This window comes from Sorex araneus, chromosome X (assembly GCF_027595985.1).
Source record: "Sorex araneus isolate mSorAra2 chromosome X, mSorAra2.pri, whole genome shotgun sequence".
NCBI lineage: Eukaryota > Metazoa > Chordata > Mammalia > Eulipotyphla > Soricidae > Sorex > Sorex araneus.
This window is the reverse complement of record NC_073313.1, coordinates 249,160,453-249,175,956: the sequence shown is the minus strand read 5'-3', so window position 1 is coordinate 249,175,956 and position 15,504 is coordinate 249,160,453. Positions and strand designations below refer to the sequence as shown.

General features: G+C 50.7%; 1 protein-coding gene across 2 annotated transcripts in view; it reads right to left on the bottom strand.

The window, feature by feature from the left end:
* Positions 1-15,504, bottom strand: part of SMARCAL1 (SWI/SNF related, matrix associated, actin dependent regulator of chromatin, subfamily a like 1) — an 83,287-nt gene that overhangs the window by 17,616 nt on the left and 50,167 nt on the right. Inside the window, exons 12-14 of one of the 2 annotated variants that reach the window (XM_055123236.1) lie at positions 14,823-15,038; positions 7,261-7,331; positions 2,826-2,928 (exon numbers count right to left, since the gene is read on the bottom strand). In XM_055123236.1, the coding sequence (XP_054979211.1) occupies positions 2,826-2,928; positions 7,261-7,331; positions 14,823-15,038 (390 nt within the window). The remainder of the gene's footprint in view (positions 1-2,825; positions 2,929-7,260; positions 7,332-14,822; positions 15,039-15,504) is intronic. The other variant, XM_055123237.1, reaches the window with a different exon arrangement.

The following is a 15,504-nucleotide window of genomic DNA, read 5'->3' as shown; positions in this document are numbered from 1 at the left end:
ATATACATAAAACAGAAATTTCATAGTGTAGAAGAAAGTTGTCTTGGCTTCTTAAAAACAGTTTGGGTTATAAGTGAAATTCTATACAAATAGAAAACATATGGGGGCTGGAGTGATAGCACAGCGGGTAGGGCGTTTGCCTTGCATGCGGCAGACCCGGGTTTGATTCCCAGCATCCCATATGGTCTCCCGAGCACCGCCAGGAATGATTCCTGAGTGCAAAGCCAGGAGTAATCCCTGAGCATCGCCGGGTGTGACCCAAAAAGAAAAACAGAAAAACAAAAAAACAAAAAAACCCAAATAGAAAACATATATTAACAACAGAAATGAAAAAAAAAATAGAAAAAAATAGAAATTATATATCAAGGTATTATAATTATGTCAACGTAAGTGACATTCAACATTCATCAGCAGGAGAACAGATGGACCATCTCACTTATCCACTGAGACACCGCCAGTAGCTACAGTCAGTGAATGACACGTGCGGATCTGTCCAGAGACATCTCACAGTGACCTTGAGCCCAATGTAAATGGTAGAATATTCATTCTATGCTGTCATGTGCAATAAGTTTTTGAAATATACATGAATGTGCAGTCTTTTGCTCCTGCGCCTGGCTGTCCTCACCAGGGCCCCTCAGAAGGGGTGGGCTGAGTTTCCCTCCCCACTCGGAGCAAAGCTCCCGCAGCCGAAGACCTCTGGAACCCAGCCACAGCCATGCTCAAGGCCCCTCTCCACACGTTTAGACGAGCCTCACGCATGAAGGAACCGGCAGAGGAACTCAGGTGTGTGGGACCTGGGGCTGAGATCTCTAAGCCTGCTTGGATAGAGACTGGGCCTCTTCCACCCAGATCCCCCATTTTCCAATAGCTAGGTGGTCACACCCACAAACTGCGGTCTCCCCGCCCCCCCGTGCTGTGTAATCCCATCAATGGCCAACATCTAGAGACTATAAAACCAAGCTCCCAGAAGCATTGTATAGCTTAGTTCTCCCTCTCGGAGAATCTGACAAGCTACCGAGAGTTTCCTGCCCACATGGAAGAGCCTGGCTAACTCCCCGTGGCGTATTCATATGCCAAAACCAGTAACAATGCTTGGTCTCATTCCCCTGACCCTGAAAGAGCTACCAATGTGGCACCATTGAGAAGGACTAGAACGAGAGGCTTCTAAAATCTCAGGGCTAGGACAAATCGAGACATTACTGAGATCGCTCAAGAAAATCGACACTGGGATGATGATGATGATGATGACATGAAAAGCAACTGTTGTTTAAAGATGCAAATTTTAAGTAGACAGCATGTCAATATGGAGGACAGATTCAGTACAGTGGATCTATCTGGGATGAAGGATGGGGAGTAGATTAAAGGACTGGAGAGGGGGCCTACATAAAAAAAAAAAAACCTTATAGGACTGAAGAGACGGTACAGTAGGTGGGACACCTGCCTTGCCGTAGGTCTATGCTTGCTTGATCTCTAGCACCACATATAGTCTCCTGAGCTCTGCCAGGAGGGATCCCAGAGTGAAGACCCAGGAGCAAGCCCTGAGCACTGCCAGGTGTGACCCAAACCCTTCCCCTCCCTCCCCCACAAAATTTTAACCGTAGGTCCAGAGAAGTATGGCTGGGTTGGCAGTGGGCTGACATGGCTGGGCGCCCCCGCAAGGAGCAGGCCGTCTCCCGCACTGCCAGGGGTGATCCAAACCTACCTTCTCGGCCAGAAAATGCAATGTGAAAAAATAAAAGGACGCATAAAAACATGCTTCATATCTATTGTATATGTTTCTGCATTCTTCAATATGTTTGAAATATTACCTGAATGTAAAAGATGATTGAAGACAAAAGGCAATTTCACGATTCCGATTTTAACTTTAAAAAAAAAAAAGGAAACGGGAATAGGATGTGTTTAAGTGTTTGCAATCTGGAATTCCTTCTAGATTATTATTTCCTTTTTCAGTTTAGCAAAGCATAAGAGTCTGTCGTAAGGTCTGAGCCCAGTATGGGAATGAACACAGCTACTACCTCACAGGGAGGCAGTGTGAAAGGAGGAGAGTAGGATATTCATACAGATCCTTGTCTCTGCAATTGAGTGATTTCTGCTATTTCGTGTTTTATCAATTTTGCCATGACTGAGATGGATGATGGGAGACAGGCGGGGAGACATTCCTAAGGCAAGACTCGCCAGATGGAAAAAGTTAAGCTATGCTGCTGAGAAATCATTTTAATCCCATTCCACTATGGGGTGTCTACCAGGAAGAACGCATCATCAGAAAGATCTTTTTATTGATTGATCAATTGGCTTTTCTGGGGGAAAGGGGGTCACACAAGGAGATGCTCAGGGGTTACTCCTGACTCTGTGCTCAGGAATAACTCCTGGCAGTGCTCGGGGGGAGTATATGGGATGCCTGGGATCGAACCCAGGTTGGCTGCTGTGCAAGGCAAACACCCTCCCTGCTGTACTATCGATTCGGTCCCAGAGAGGTCTTTTTAGCAAGGCTTCCAGAAAAGCCACTGTCTCACTTCTTGTTCTTTTTCTTTTTTTTTTTTTTGCTTTTTGGATCACACCTGGCGATGCACAAGGATTACTCCTGGCTCTGTACTCAGGAATTACTCCTGGCAGTGCTCAGGGGACCATATGGGATGCTGGGAATCGAACCCGGGTCGACCGCGTGCAAGGCAAGGCAAACGCCCTACCCGCTGTGCTATTGCTCCAGCCCCCCACTGTCTCACTTCTTTACTGAGATCAGACCTCTGTCTGCTCCGTACGACTCATCAGCCAGACCCCCAACGAGGAACGCCCCCCGGAGTGAATTGCAAAGGGCCCTTGCTTACCTTCCTGTCAAGTTCTTTAGTCACGGCGTCCAGCACCACCTTATGGTGTGCGAACACGAGGAACTTCTCTCTCCCGCTTTCCAGGAGGTCCAGGATGTACTCACTGCATCGGACAATGACAACACAAGAAATTGGAGTGGCTGTTTCCTGGAGAGTGCCGGCACCACAAGCAGTCCCGGTCAGGGTCCACACCATCCCAGCCCAGTCCCTTTTATCCCAGAGAGCTGACCTCTCCCCACTGTACCCACACCAGGTCGCCTGGACTAAAGAGGCAAAACCAGAAGCTGTGGGGTGCCGTCCTCTGCCAAACACACAGACGTCCCGCTTTTTTTTTTTTTTTTGCTTTTTGGGTCACACCTGGCAATGCACAGGGGTTACTCCTGGTTCTGCACTCAGGAATTACTCCTGGCGGTGCTCAGGGGACCATATGGGATGCTGGGAATTGAACCCGGGTCGACGGCGTGCAAGGCAAACGCCCTACCCGCTGTGCTATCACTCCAGCCCCCATCCCGATTTTTCAGTTGTCTCCCATCAACACAAAGCCTGGAGTCGGGGCCAGAGAGAGAGCACAGCGGGCGGGGCACTTGCCTCGCATATGGTCGACCCGAGTTCTATTCCTGGCACAGCTTATGGTCCCCCGAGCCCACCAGGAGTGATCCCTGAGTGCAGAGCCAGGACTAAGCCCAGAGCAATCGCCAGGTGTGGCCCCCAGACAAACAAACAAAGCCCGAAGTAGCCTCATGACTTGAGTGCTGACGTTACTGAAACTTCCTTGTTATCTGGGACCTGAGAAGGCAATTAACAATGTTCCCTTTGGCCGCCATTATCATTTTGACTCCTTTTCAATCCACGCTGAAGTGTTTTCTATAGATCTGGAAATCTCGAGGCAGGGGACCCGGGGATTTCTGATGGCAATCAAATTCCTTAGAAGCTTAATATTGAAACCAGAGCCAATCAACTTGAAGAGCTGCTCTGGACACACGTCCCAGCTTCCTCCCACACTAGACTGAAAAAGCCCAGGGTGGGCAGTTAGGTCCCTGATGGCTGAGCTGCAAAGGGGGATGAAGTGAAGGACCTCCGTGGCTTGATCTGTGTCCTCCCTCTGACTGACTTCTGTCTCTTAGAGAAGGCGGCTCTCCCGGGACAGGGGGACTGAGTCTGCAGACCCTCGGGCCTCCTCCAGGAGCCTTGCTCTGGCAAGCACTCACAATTCCAACAGAGCCAAAGGAAGAAAGTGCGTTTCCTTCAGCACCCAAGGGCTCAAGTTTCTTCTGCAAGGCAGGTGGTGGGAAGGGAAGGGAAGTCTCGGCGAAAGATCTCCGGAATTGTTTTCAAACAACACAATGGCCAAGGAGGGCATGGATTTGAGTTCAACTTGTGAATGGTTAGCGCTAATAAGATCTACTTTAATGAGTCTGAGGGACATAAAATTTGCCATGATATAAGCAAAAAAAAGCTATTGCGAGAGCATCCAAAAGTCACAAGGCCATAAAATCAACCCGACTGGTTCATAAAAACTACGGGCTCGAATTTTTCTAACAGTTAACTCCTCTCTATGGCTTGGACATGCGGGTCTGCCCTTCCTCAGGCCCCTAAGGTACCAGGCTGGAACTATCTGCCTGTCACAATAACCTTTTGTACCAAAAGATGACAATTAAAATGAAAACAACAGCAAAAGAGGAGGTGTGTGTGTGTGTGTGTGTGTGTGTGTGTGTAAGCCAATGAGAGGAAACCAGAGCTTTAAAATTAATAACCCAATACTCATTTACTGGCTGTGTGACTCAGGGTCCAGGGAGTGAAATATAAGACTGCCTCGGTGGCTGCATTTTGAAAATGAGGGCCAACCTAGCTCATTCCACCCACCTCACAAAGAAGCTGGAAATGAGAAACGAGGCAACAGATGCCAGGGGTGTTGGCGAGTATCAAGCACCACAGACAGAATCTACGGCGGAACTGGGAGAAGGGCGCTGTCTGGCAGGGGACGGACGGAACGTGTGACCTCTCCGCTTCAGCCGAGAAAACCCTAACCCCGGTGGGAGGAGATGTGGCCTCAGGGTGGGGGTTGAGCTCAGTCCCTCCGCAGAGGGGCCTAAGCGGAGCTGGAGCCAGCCCCTAGCCTTCGGGCTCCCCGTGTATTTTTCCGTCTTTCCTGTGGGAAGCCAAGCAAGACCCACTGGGGTGCTAACGTGTCAGAGGACAGCCTGGCCTTGGATTTCCGGTGCTCAGAGCTGGGCAGGCCCGCAGCTGCTCTCTGGCCACAGGAAGAGAAGAGACGGAACCCTCATGCGACTTTCTCCGTAGAGCCCCTGCCTGTCCCCTCCTCCCCCGTCCCCTGCCTCCCTCTGGTCACCAAGGGTGATGATCTGTCACCTCGGGATCCGTCCACACCTGGGCACAGCGATCTCTGTCGATCTAGGTGCCACCCTGGCCTTCTCCTCCCCTGGGCAGAGGCCCCCAGCTCTGGGGGTCTGTGTCCGGGAGGGGGGTCAGGGGGGTCCCTCTGGTTTCAGGCCCCACAAACACCCTGTTCTTCCACGGAGACAACCCCGCCCCTTCTGTCGGGTGAGGAGCCCAGGGAAGCTGGCCGCTGGCTGGCCGGCGGGGCAGGGAGCCCTCGGCAGACACAGAGACAGGCTGAGGCACACTGCGCTTTCACTCAGGCTTCCCTGCCGCCCAGTCCGAGCTCCTTCCGTTACAGTAGCAAGGATGAAGGTGGCAGAAACAGGGCGATTCCAATTTCCAAGGGAAGTGAGTACATCTGGGTCGGGCACACTCAGCGAGTCCTAAATGTCGAAGGTCCTGCATTGAGGGAGGGAGGGAAGGATGGGTTCCTCTGCCCTGCTATTCCTGGTGCAAGGCCAGCACCCTCACCGCTCTAACTATCTCTCCAGCCCCTCAGGGGAGTCTTATTTATTTATTTATTTATTTATTTATTTTTAATAGTACGGCAATGGGCTGGAGCCATAGCACAGCGGGTAGGGCGTTTGCCTTGCATACAGCCAACCTGGGTTCGATGCCTCCGTCCCTCTCGGAGAGCCCTGCAAGCTACCGAGAGTATCTCGCCCGCACGGCAGAGCCTGGCAAGCTTACCCGTGGCATATTCAATATGCCAAAGACAGTTAACAATAAGTCTCACCATGGAAGCGTTACTGGTGCCCGCTCGAGCAAATCGATGAGCAACAAGATGACAGTGACAGTGACGGAACGGCAATAAAAAAGGGACTTGGGCCTGAGGGGGCCAGTCAGTTGCTGTGAGAGAGAGGTTTCCAGGCCATGAATAGCACATCGGGAGTTCATTTGTCTCATAATATCACTGTCTCATACCATTGTCTCATAATAATGTTTCACAAGCACAAAGGAGGGGCAGAGAGCTGGACAACACCCACCAGGCTTCCTCAGGGACTCTTTGCTGGGCATCAAACTCCCGCTCTCCCCACCCTAGGCGGTGCGGGAGGGCGAGGCCCAGGAGGAGAGAGGCAGGCTGTCTGTGTCTCCACGTATCCACAGGTCCCAGCCAGCCTGGCACGGGCACCGGGCAGCCCACACTCCGTTCGTCTTCATTGTCATTTAATCACTTGGACCATTATCCTGCCGGAGCCTCCCAGGAATGTTCAACAATAAGAAATTAGGCAAGCTGCCCGTCACGCAAACGGCCTCGGGCTTCTACCACAGTGAGATCTGAACACGAGTGGGTTTCATGTTGTCTACAAAAGGCAGACAATTGAGATTTCTTTCTAGTCACGGAATAGTTTTTAAGAACCAAAAAAAAAAAAAAAAAACACCTTCCAAAAAAAAACAATTCCAGTGTTTTTTTAGGCAGAAGAAATACTTAATGCACCCATGGCCACCTGCCTGTAGTTCTGACAAACTTCGCAGCTTTGCCTCTTTATTTTTTCTTTTCTTTCTTTTTTTTTCCTTTTTGGGTCACACCTGGCGATGCACAGGGGTTACTCTTGGCTCTTCACTCAAGAATCACTCCTGGCGGTCCTCAGGGGACCATATGGGGTGCTGGGATTCGACCTGGGTTGGTCGCATCCAAGGCAAACGCCCTACCCGCTGTGCTATTGCTCCAACCCCACGCTCTGCCTCTTCAGGGTGACAGAAACCCAAGGCTCCGCAGAACTGACCAGAGAGTTTCCGTGAGGCAGCCTTTGAGGTGTCCCATGACCCATGACCCCTCCTTGTTCTCTGCGAGTTGGTGACCAGTATTCTCTCGTGACAGGCAAGAAGTCAATGATTCCCCTCCCCCGACATTCCTGCTATAAGTAAGAGTGTGACAGGATGATGCCCGGGGGACCCCCCCACAGGCGGCAGCCCTGTGACAGGCCGGAGGGGTCTCACCGCGCAGTCCTCAGCCGCCCGCCTGGAGCACTCCGACAGGCTGAGGCAGTGAGAGACGAGGGACACAGACAGGGGCCCTGTGGCGAGCACTTACATGATGGCTGGGATTTTCGCTTCGGCCGTCCTGTTGAAGAAGACGAAGAGGGCCTCTTTCTGCTTCTGCTTCTGGGGAAAGAGAACGGAGAGGGCCACGTCACCCAGCTGGAGAGCTCTCGGGTAAAGGCACGTTGACAGCATCCCTCGAACCACCTGCCAGAGCGGGGCGGGCCAGGCCTCCTCAAGGACCAGAGCTCCCCTCGCGTGAGCCATGGCACAGGAACGGTCTGGACGCGGGGCCCAAACGGAGAGACACGGCGTTATGGGTCCCTGGTCATCCACGAAGAACTGTTGTTCTTGAGACTTAGGGAGGCAAGAAACTCGATATGACCCTCTGTGCTTCTCAGTGGTCTCCTGACAGGATGGGGTGTGTAGAAAGGTGAGCTGCGCTGTAGCACGGTCGTCCCATTGTTCATTGATTTGCTCGAGTGGGCACCAGTAACGTCTCCATTGTGAGACTTGTTGTTACTGTTTTTTGGCATATCAAATATGCCACAGGTAACTTGCCAGGCTCTGCCGTGCGGGTGGGATATTCTCGGTAGCTTGCTGGGCTCTCCGAGAGGGACGGAGGAATCGAACCTGAGTTGGCCACGTGCAAGACAAATGCCCTACCCACCGTGCTATCGCTCCAGTCCAAAGGTGAGATACTTTTTTTTAGTGCACTTTTTTTTTATTTTACCTAGAATGAGTACCTGAAATAACTTAACTAGCTGCCTAAACATGAATGGAAAATTTATAAGGCCCTGGAAGAAAAACACTGTATCTTTCTTGTGTGTATGTGTATGTGTGTGTGTGTGTGTGTGTGTGTGTGTGTTGTGTATGTGGTGTGTGTTTGGGGGCCACACCTGGCTATGCTCAGGGCTAACTCCTGGCTCTGCACTGATAGTGGTCATATGTGGTGCTGTGGACACTCTGGACACTGGGCCCATGGTTAGGGACACAGCGTTATGGATCCCTGGTCAGGAGACCTAGGGAGGCAGGAACCATGATGTGGCCCTCTACTCCTTCCAAGTGACCTCCTCACATTGCTGTATGCAGGGTAAGTGCCCTACCTGGGGTCTTATTGTTGCAGCCCAGGAAACACTGTATCTTTTTTTTTCCTTTTGGGGTCATACCCAGCTACGCTCAGGGGTTACTCCTGGCTCTGCACTCAGGAATTACTCCTGGCGGTGCTTGGGGGACACTGTGGGATGCTGGGAATCAAACCCAGGTTGGCCCTGTGCAAGGCAAATGTCCTGCCCACTATACGGTCACTCCAGCCCCAACACTGTATCTTAAAAAAATAAATAAATAAAAAGTTTAAAAAGGGCCGGAGCGATAGCACAGCGGGTAGGGCGTTTGCCTTGCACGCGGCCGACCCGGGTTCGATCCCCGGCATCCCATATGGTCCCCCCAGCACCGCCAGGAGTAATTCCTGAGTGCAAAGCCAGGAGTAACCCCTAAGCATCACTGGGTGTGACCCAAAAAGCAAAAAAAAATAATAAAATAATAAATAAAAATTTTAAAAAGCATCATTCAGGCCACAGTGATAAGACAGGCGGTAAGGTGTTTGCCTAGCACTCCAGTTAGAGCCCCAGCACTGCAAAGGGCTCCGATGAAGGTCACCCCTAAAGACAGAGCCAGGAATCGACCCTGAGCACCACAGGGTGTGACCCAAAGTTCCTGCTCCCACCCTACTGTCCTTCTTCAAAGTAAAAAAAGGTGCATTCACAGCATGGAAAAGTGTTCATGATAGTTTTTGTAACCCATCCTCTTAAGTTGTGATTCCAATCCTAGTTTTACTGTATTCATTTAAAGTGTTTTTATTTAATGTTTTGCTTTTCGGTCACACCTGGCTCAGATGCTCAGGGATTACTTCCTGGCTCTGCACTCAGGAATTGCTCCTGGTGGTGCTCGGGGGACCAGATGGGACGCTAAGATTGAGCTTGTGTGCAGACTGAACTTGTGAACGCCCAACCTGCTGTACTCTCACTCTGGCCGCCACCCCGCCACCCCAAATCCTGGTTTTAAAGTGTAATTATTTACATCCCTGGGCGAGGAATATGGCTCAGTGGTAAAATACTTGCCTCACACATGTGAGGTCCTGGGTTCCATTCCCAGCACTGCCATAAATAAATAAAATGTGTGTACATTTTGAACACCTCCGGAACCCAGCCACAGCCATGCTCAAGGCCCCTCTCCACACGTTCAGACGAGCCTCATGCATGAAGGAACTGGCACAGGAACCCAGGTGTGCGGGACCCGGGGCTGAGATCTCCAAGCCTGCTCGGAGTGGGACTGGGCCTTCTCCACCCAGGCCCCCCATTTTCCAGTAGCTAGGCGGTCACACCCACAAACTGCCCCCAGCGCTGTGTAATCCTACCAATGGCCAACATCCAGAGACTATAAGACCAAGCTCCCAGAAGCAACATCTGATAGCCTAGTTCTCCCTCTTGGAGAACCTAACAAACTACCAAGAGTCTATTGCCTGCACGGGAGAGCCTTGCAAGCTCCCCATGGCGTATTCATATCCAAAATACAGTAAAAAAAAAAAAAAATATATATATATATATACACACACATATATATATATATATACACACACACACACACACATATATATATATATATATATATATATATATATATATATACACACACACCTCTTGGAGAGCCCGGCAAGCTACTGAGAGTATACTGCCCGCACAGCAGAGCCTGGCAAGCTACCCATGGCATATGTGATATGCCAAAAACAGTAACGTTTGGTCTTATTCCCCTGACCCTGAAAGAGCCTCCAATCATTGGGAAAGACGAGTAAGGAGAGGCTGCTAAAATCTGAGTGTAATAGAGACGTTACTAGTGCCTGCTCAAGTAAATCGACAAGCAACGAGATGACAGTGATATACTGATACAGTGTGTGCATAATCCTTCCTATATGCATTAAGTTATACATAAGAATGTAGACAAATATGTATTTTAAAGCAAAATATACATTTTATCATTTTATAGAAATTTTATCTTTTTTTGTTTTTTTTTTTTGTTTTTTTTTGCTTTTTGGGTCACACCCAGTGATGCTCAGGGGTTACTCCTGGCTTTGCACTCAGGAATTACTCCTGGCAGTGCTTAGGGGACCATATGGGATGCCGGGGATCGAACCCGGGTCGGCCGCGTGCAAGGTAAACGCCCTACCCGCTGTGCTATCGCTCCAGCCCCGAAATTTTATCATTTTATAAAAAACACTGACATATCTGCTTTTCTAAAAGATGGGTGAATTTTTTTGTTTTGGTGTCACACCTGGTGATGCTCAGGGTTACTCCTGGTTTCCTGGCTCTGTACTCAGGAATCACCCCTGGCAGTGCTTGGGGGACCATATGGGGTGCCAGGGATCGAATCTGGGTCTGCCTGGTGCAAGGCAAGCACTTACCCACTATAACTGTCTCTCTAGACCCTCGGGTGAGTCTTTTTTTAGAGTATGGCAAAATATTTGATAAATGTGATTTACTGGACGTTCCTCCCATCCTCTCCCAAGATTTTATACAATAGACATCTATTATACTTTAAGTGTGGGCGAAACTGGTAGCTTTCTCTTAAAAAAAAAAAAAATCTCGTGAAACTGGTTAGACACAAGACTAACCCATTTGTAATCTCATTTCTTTTGCGGGGCCCCGGGACCAGGACATTTTAAATCCCAGGCCCTCTTTGTTCTGCCTCCTCGGCCTTTATTAAATCGGCTCCGCCGGGGTTTTGCACTGACTTTCTGCCGCTGGCATCTGAAAGGAGAGTCAAGTGCAGAGGGGAGGGAAGCGGTCTCCAGGAAGTCTGCACGGACTCGCTCCATCTCTCACCTTCTGGTTTTGCTGATCAAAAAAAAAAATGGCACTAGACAAAAGATGATTAGAGTCAGCTTTTCTTGGCCTGTGAAGAGGCTGCTATTATTTCGGCTGAAAACGAGCAAAAGATTTTGCTCTCATTGTATTTTTATAAATTGCCAGCTTCACCCTTGGTGCCTGTGATTTAAAGCTTCTTTAAAAAGTGTCTTCCTTCCTTCTTATGGGAAGGGATGAGAGAAGACCTCCCCCCCACCAAAAAAAAAAAGAAAAACCAAAACCGACTACTTCTAGATGGGTCAGCAGTGACCGGCTGATGCCAGCATCGTGTAGAATCAGGGAGATGAGGTGCTGCATGGAGGTTGGCAATAAAAGTGGGGTGTGAACTCCGCAGATTAGAACCTCCCTGTTCAATTAAATTCATAAAATCATGAGGCTCCATCACCTCGGCTTCCCGGCTGGCTGAAGTGTGGAAGCACCATCTAAGACCAGCTGATCTTTTTCCAACCAAGACTGGCTCCCCTCCCGAGCCGAACTGGGGTGTTGCTCCCAGGGGGTCCCATGCACCACACCTCGAGAGGAAGAAAGGTTCTGAGCTCTGAGGGGCCAAAGTCCCTCAATCCCTCTGAATTTTCCACTATGCAAATGAACTGACATAAAGGCACACAACAAAAGGGAACCACGTATACAAGAATTTCACCTTCTCTTATTGAAATAAATTGTTCCTTTCTTTTCTTTTCTATTTTTTTACTGAGCCACACCTGGCAATGCTCAGGGGTCACTCCTGGCTCTGTCCTCAGAAATTACTCCTGGTGGTGCATACGAGTCCATATGGGATACCGGCGGGGATCGAACCTGGGTTGGCGCCATGCAAGGCAAGCACCCTGACCACTTAACTACCTCTCCAGCCCCAGAAATGAGGCGAGTTTCTGGCTTCAGTGTCCTACTGAAGGAAATCTGTCCCGACTCAAATTCTCTCATTTGGGGACAAACTTTTAATTTTTCTGAGGTCTCCCAGGAAGCAAGAGTTGTCGTGGGTGCTTTCCCAGCGGGAGTCAGGCGGAATTACCCTGGGGTGCAGGCTTCACCTCCGTAAACCGCAGAGGACCATGAAGACTGGGACTCAGCACTGAGTATCATCCGCCGTACCTTCCCTGTACCAAGTGGATGGTGTGTGTGTGTGTTTGTGTGTGTGTGTGTGTCTGTGTCTGTGTTTTGCATGTATGGGTCTCCCTTCATTCTAGAAGAAAACAGCAAACTATTCCAGAAATTTATTTATTTATTTTTTGCTCTGTGGGTCGCACCTGGAGATGCACAGGGGTGACTCCTGGCTCATGCACTCAGGAATTACTCCTGGCAGTGCTCAGGGGACCATATGGGATGCTGGGAATCAGCAACCCAGGTCAGCCTCATGCAAGGCAAATGCCCTACCTGCTGTGCTATCGCTCCAGCTCCTATCCCAGAAATTTTTAAGGGATTTAGCTACAGGAGGTTAAAAAGCAGCCCCCACACTCTTGCTTTCCAAGGCTCAGCTGAGTTCATTTCACATCACAGCTGGGGAAACTCCAGCTTTCAAGTGACGCCCAAAAGAACCGCTCGGAAAGGGCCACCCATCTGCCTTGAGGCAACGGACCAGTTGTTTGCCTCACGGGAGCCAGAGTTAGTAGGACGAAAGGTCTACAGAACTGAGAAAGAGGTTTCCCAGGTTGGGTTCTTGCCTCCAACAGTCAGAAAGGGATCACTGAGCCGGACTGTAGCCAAAGGACACCTTGGTCCTGTGAGGCTCCCGGGAAACAGAATGAGGAACGCTAGCCTGGCCGTCCTCAGCAGCATGCAGGCGCTCTCAGGATTCCACCACAGAGAGAGCCACACGCTGCTTGGTCCTGCTCCTCGGGGCCCTCCAGAGTGCTCCATGCACACGGCTTTCATGAAACCCAAACTGGCTAGTGGCCAGCCTGTCTCGCTCATGAGATGGAAAAGTAACATTAAAGGACACAAAACCAAAGGCAGGGGGCTGAAGCGATAGTACAATAGGTAGGGCATTGACCTTGCATATGGCTGACCTGGGTTCGATTCCCGGCACCCCATATGGTCACCCCGAGCCCACCAGGAGTGATCCCTGAGTGCAGAGCTAGGAGTGAGCCCTGAGCACCAAAACCAACCAAAAATACCAACCCCCAAATCAAGCCTACTCTTTCTTTTCATTCTTAGTTACTATGTAATCTCCCAGCAGATAAAGATCTCATCTAGATCAAAGTGGTTTTACACACACACACACACACACACACACACACACACACACACACACACACACGCGGTAATAATAAGCCCAGATAACTCTTTATGGTAATGTCAAAAAATGTCAATGGCTGCTATTTTCCTGATAATGAAAACTGCCCGGTTTCGTCCCTCGAGGACAGCGATGGAGCTAGTATAGATTACTCTGCTGCGCTCAGCACGGCATGACACTAAAGGCAGAGATGAAATGAAAAAAAAAAAAAGTATTTTGGAAAACTAAAACCGAGATAGCAGAAAGAACCCTAAAATACCGGGGTTGACGGTCTGGTTATGGCTTTAATGCTACTGCCGAGGAGCCAAACGGCAGCCGAGGGACCGATAGCACAGTCTCTGGGGGCCTCAGTTTCCCTCTCTGAAAAAAAGGAGACGTTAACTCCCTGTTATCCAGACATGACCGTGCATAATGAGGCGTCAAAGGACTAAGAGGTGGAGAAATGCTTACTTCATTATATCAGAGTCTATTTACTATTCTGACCCAAGCAAAGGACGCGAGCTAGTTAGACAGTCGATGTACGAATGCAACACACACAGGACTGACTCACCCAACTGGAACGAGACGTGAGGGAGTCTCGAAAGACTCTGGACATAAATCCCACCTTTCTTGGTTACATTATACTCTATTCCCTTGTGGAATGGGGGGGCGGGGGACAGTACAGCGAGTAAGTGCTGGCCTTGCATACGGCTGATCCGGGTTTGATCCCCAGCACCCCATAGGGTCCCTTGAGCACTGCCAGGAGTGATTCCTGAGTACAGAGCCAGGAGTCAGCCCTGAGCATGGTCCGATGTGGTCCCAATACAACTTTTTAAAAAATTATTTATTTGTATTTATTCATTTTTTGCTTTTTGGGTCACACCCAGCGATGCTCAGGAATTACTCCTGGCTTTGCACTCAGGAATTACTTCTGGTGGGTGCTTGTGGGACCCTTTGGGATGCCAGGGATCGAACCGGGGTTGGCCTCATGCAAGGCAAACACCCTACCTGCTGTGCTATCACTCCAGCCCTCTGATTTAAAAAAAAAAAAATTATTATTATATATATTTTTGCTTTTTGGCTCACACCCGGCAATGCAGAGGGGTTACTCCTGGCTCATGTGCTCAGGAATTATTCCTGGCTGTGCTCGGGGGACCATATGGGATGCTGAGAATCGAACCCGGGTCAGTTTCGTGCAAGGCAAACACCCTACCTGCTGTACTATCACTCTGGTCCTACAATTTTTTTTTTTAAAGCAGAATATATATGGCTCTCCAGAAGTGGCCCACCCAGTGACCGACACCAGCGTGGAACTGCCAAGAAGCATGCGACGACCCTATAGAAGCTGACGGGGTGGGACCACTGGCCTTGACCGGGGGAGGGGAAGAGGTCGTGGGCGGGCCACTTCCCAGATCTCCGGGTCCCGTCTGCAGAGCCCCTCCCCCCAAGGAAGGAGCCCTCGTCCGTCCCCGGCCCTGGACTCACGGTGTCCCTGGAGGCCATCTCCTTGGCCGCGGCGTCCAGCGCGGCTCTGGTCTTGGCACTCATCCGCTCGGGGGCCACCACAACCATCTTGCGCTGCTTGGCCGGGAGCTGCGAGAGGACGTCGCTCTTGAGCCGCCGCAGCATCACCGCCTCCTCCAGCAGGACCTTCAGCTCCCCCAGGTTGGAGGAGCCCGAGTAGTCCCATCCCCAGGGCTGCTGTGGACGGAAGGGAGACGCGCGTGAGTTACACCGGGCCTGCCGCTGCCTCCAGGGAGGCTGCCGTCCTCATCACCGACTCCGACCGGTCTTGACTTTTTTTCCACTCCTTTAGCACCGGTATCCAGGAGACCTCTCTGGGCTGGAGAGGTGACTGACAGGACAGCGGCGAGGGCACTGGGGCCTCGGCATGCGCCTTGTCCTGGCGCGGTCACCAGCTCCACACATGGTCCTCAGAGCCCCGCCAGGAGGGAGCTCCTGAGCACTGTCAGGTGTGGCCGCCCCCAAACCAAGAACACAGGAGACCCAGCAAGGCAAAGCAGGAGAGGCGGGCAGGAATTCACGAAGGGGAACAGAACCCCCAAGGAGCAGAGGGGGGGTGTCTGCGATCTGACACCAAGTTTCCTAGCAGCAAACTCCAAAAAGACACGAAGAGACGGGGGGAGGCGGGCTGGGAAGCAGGGGT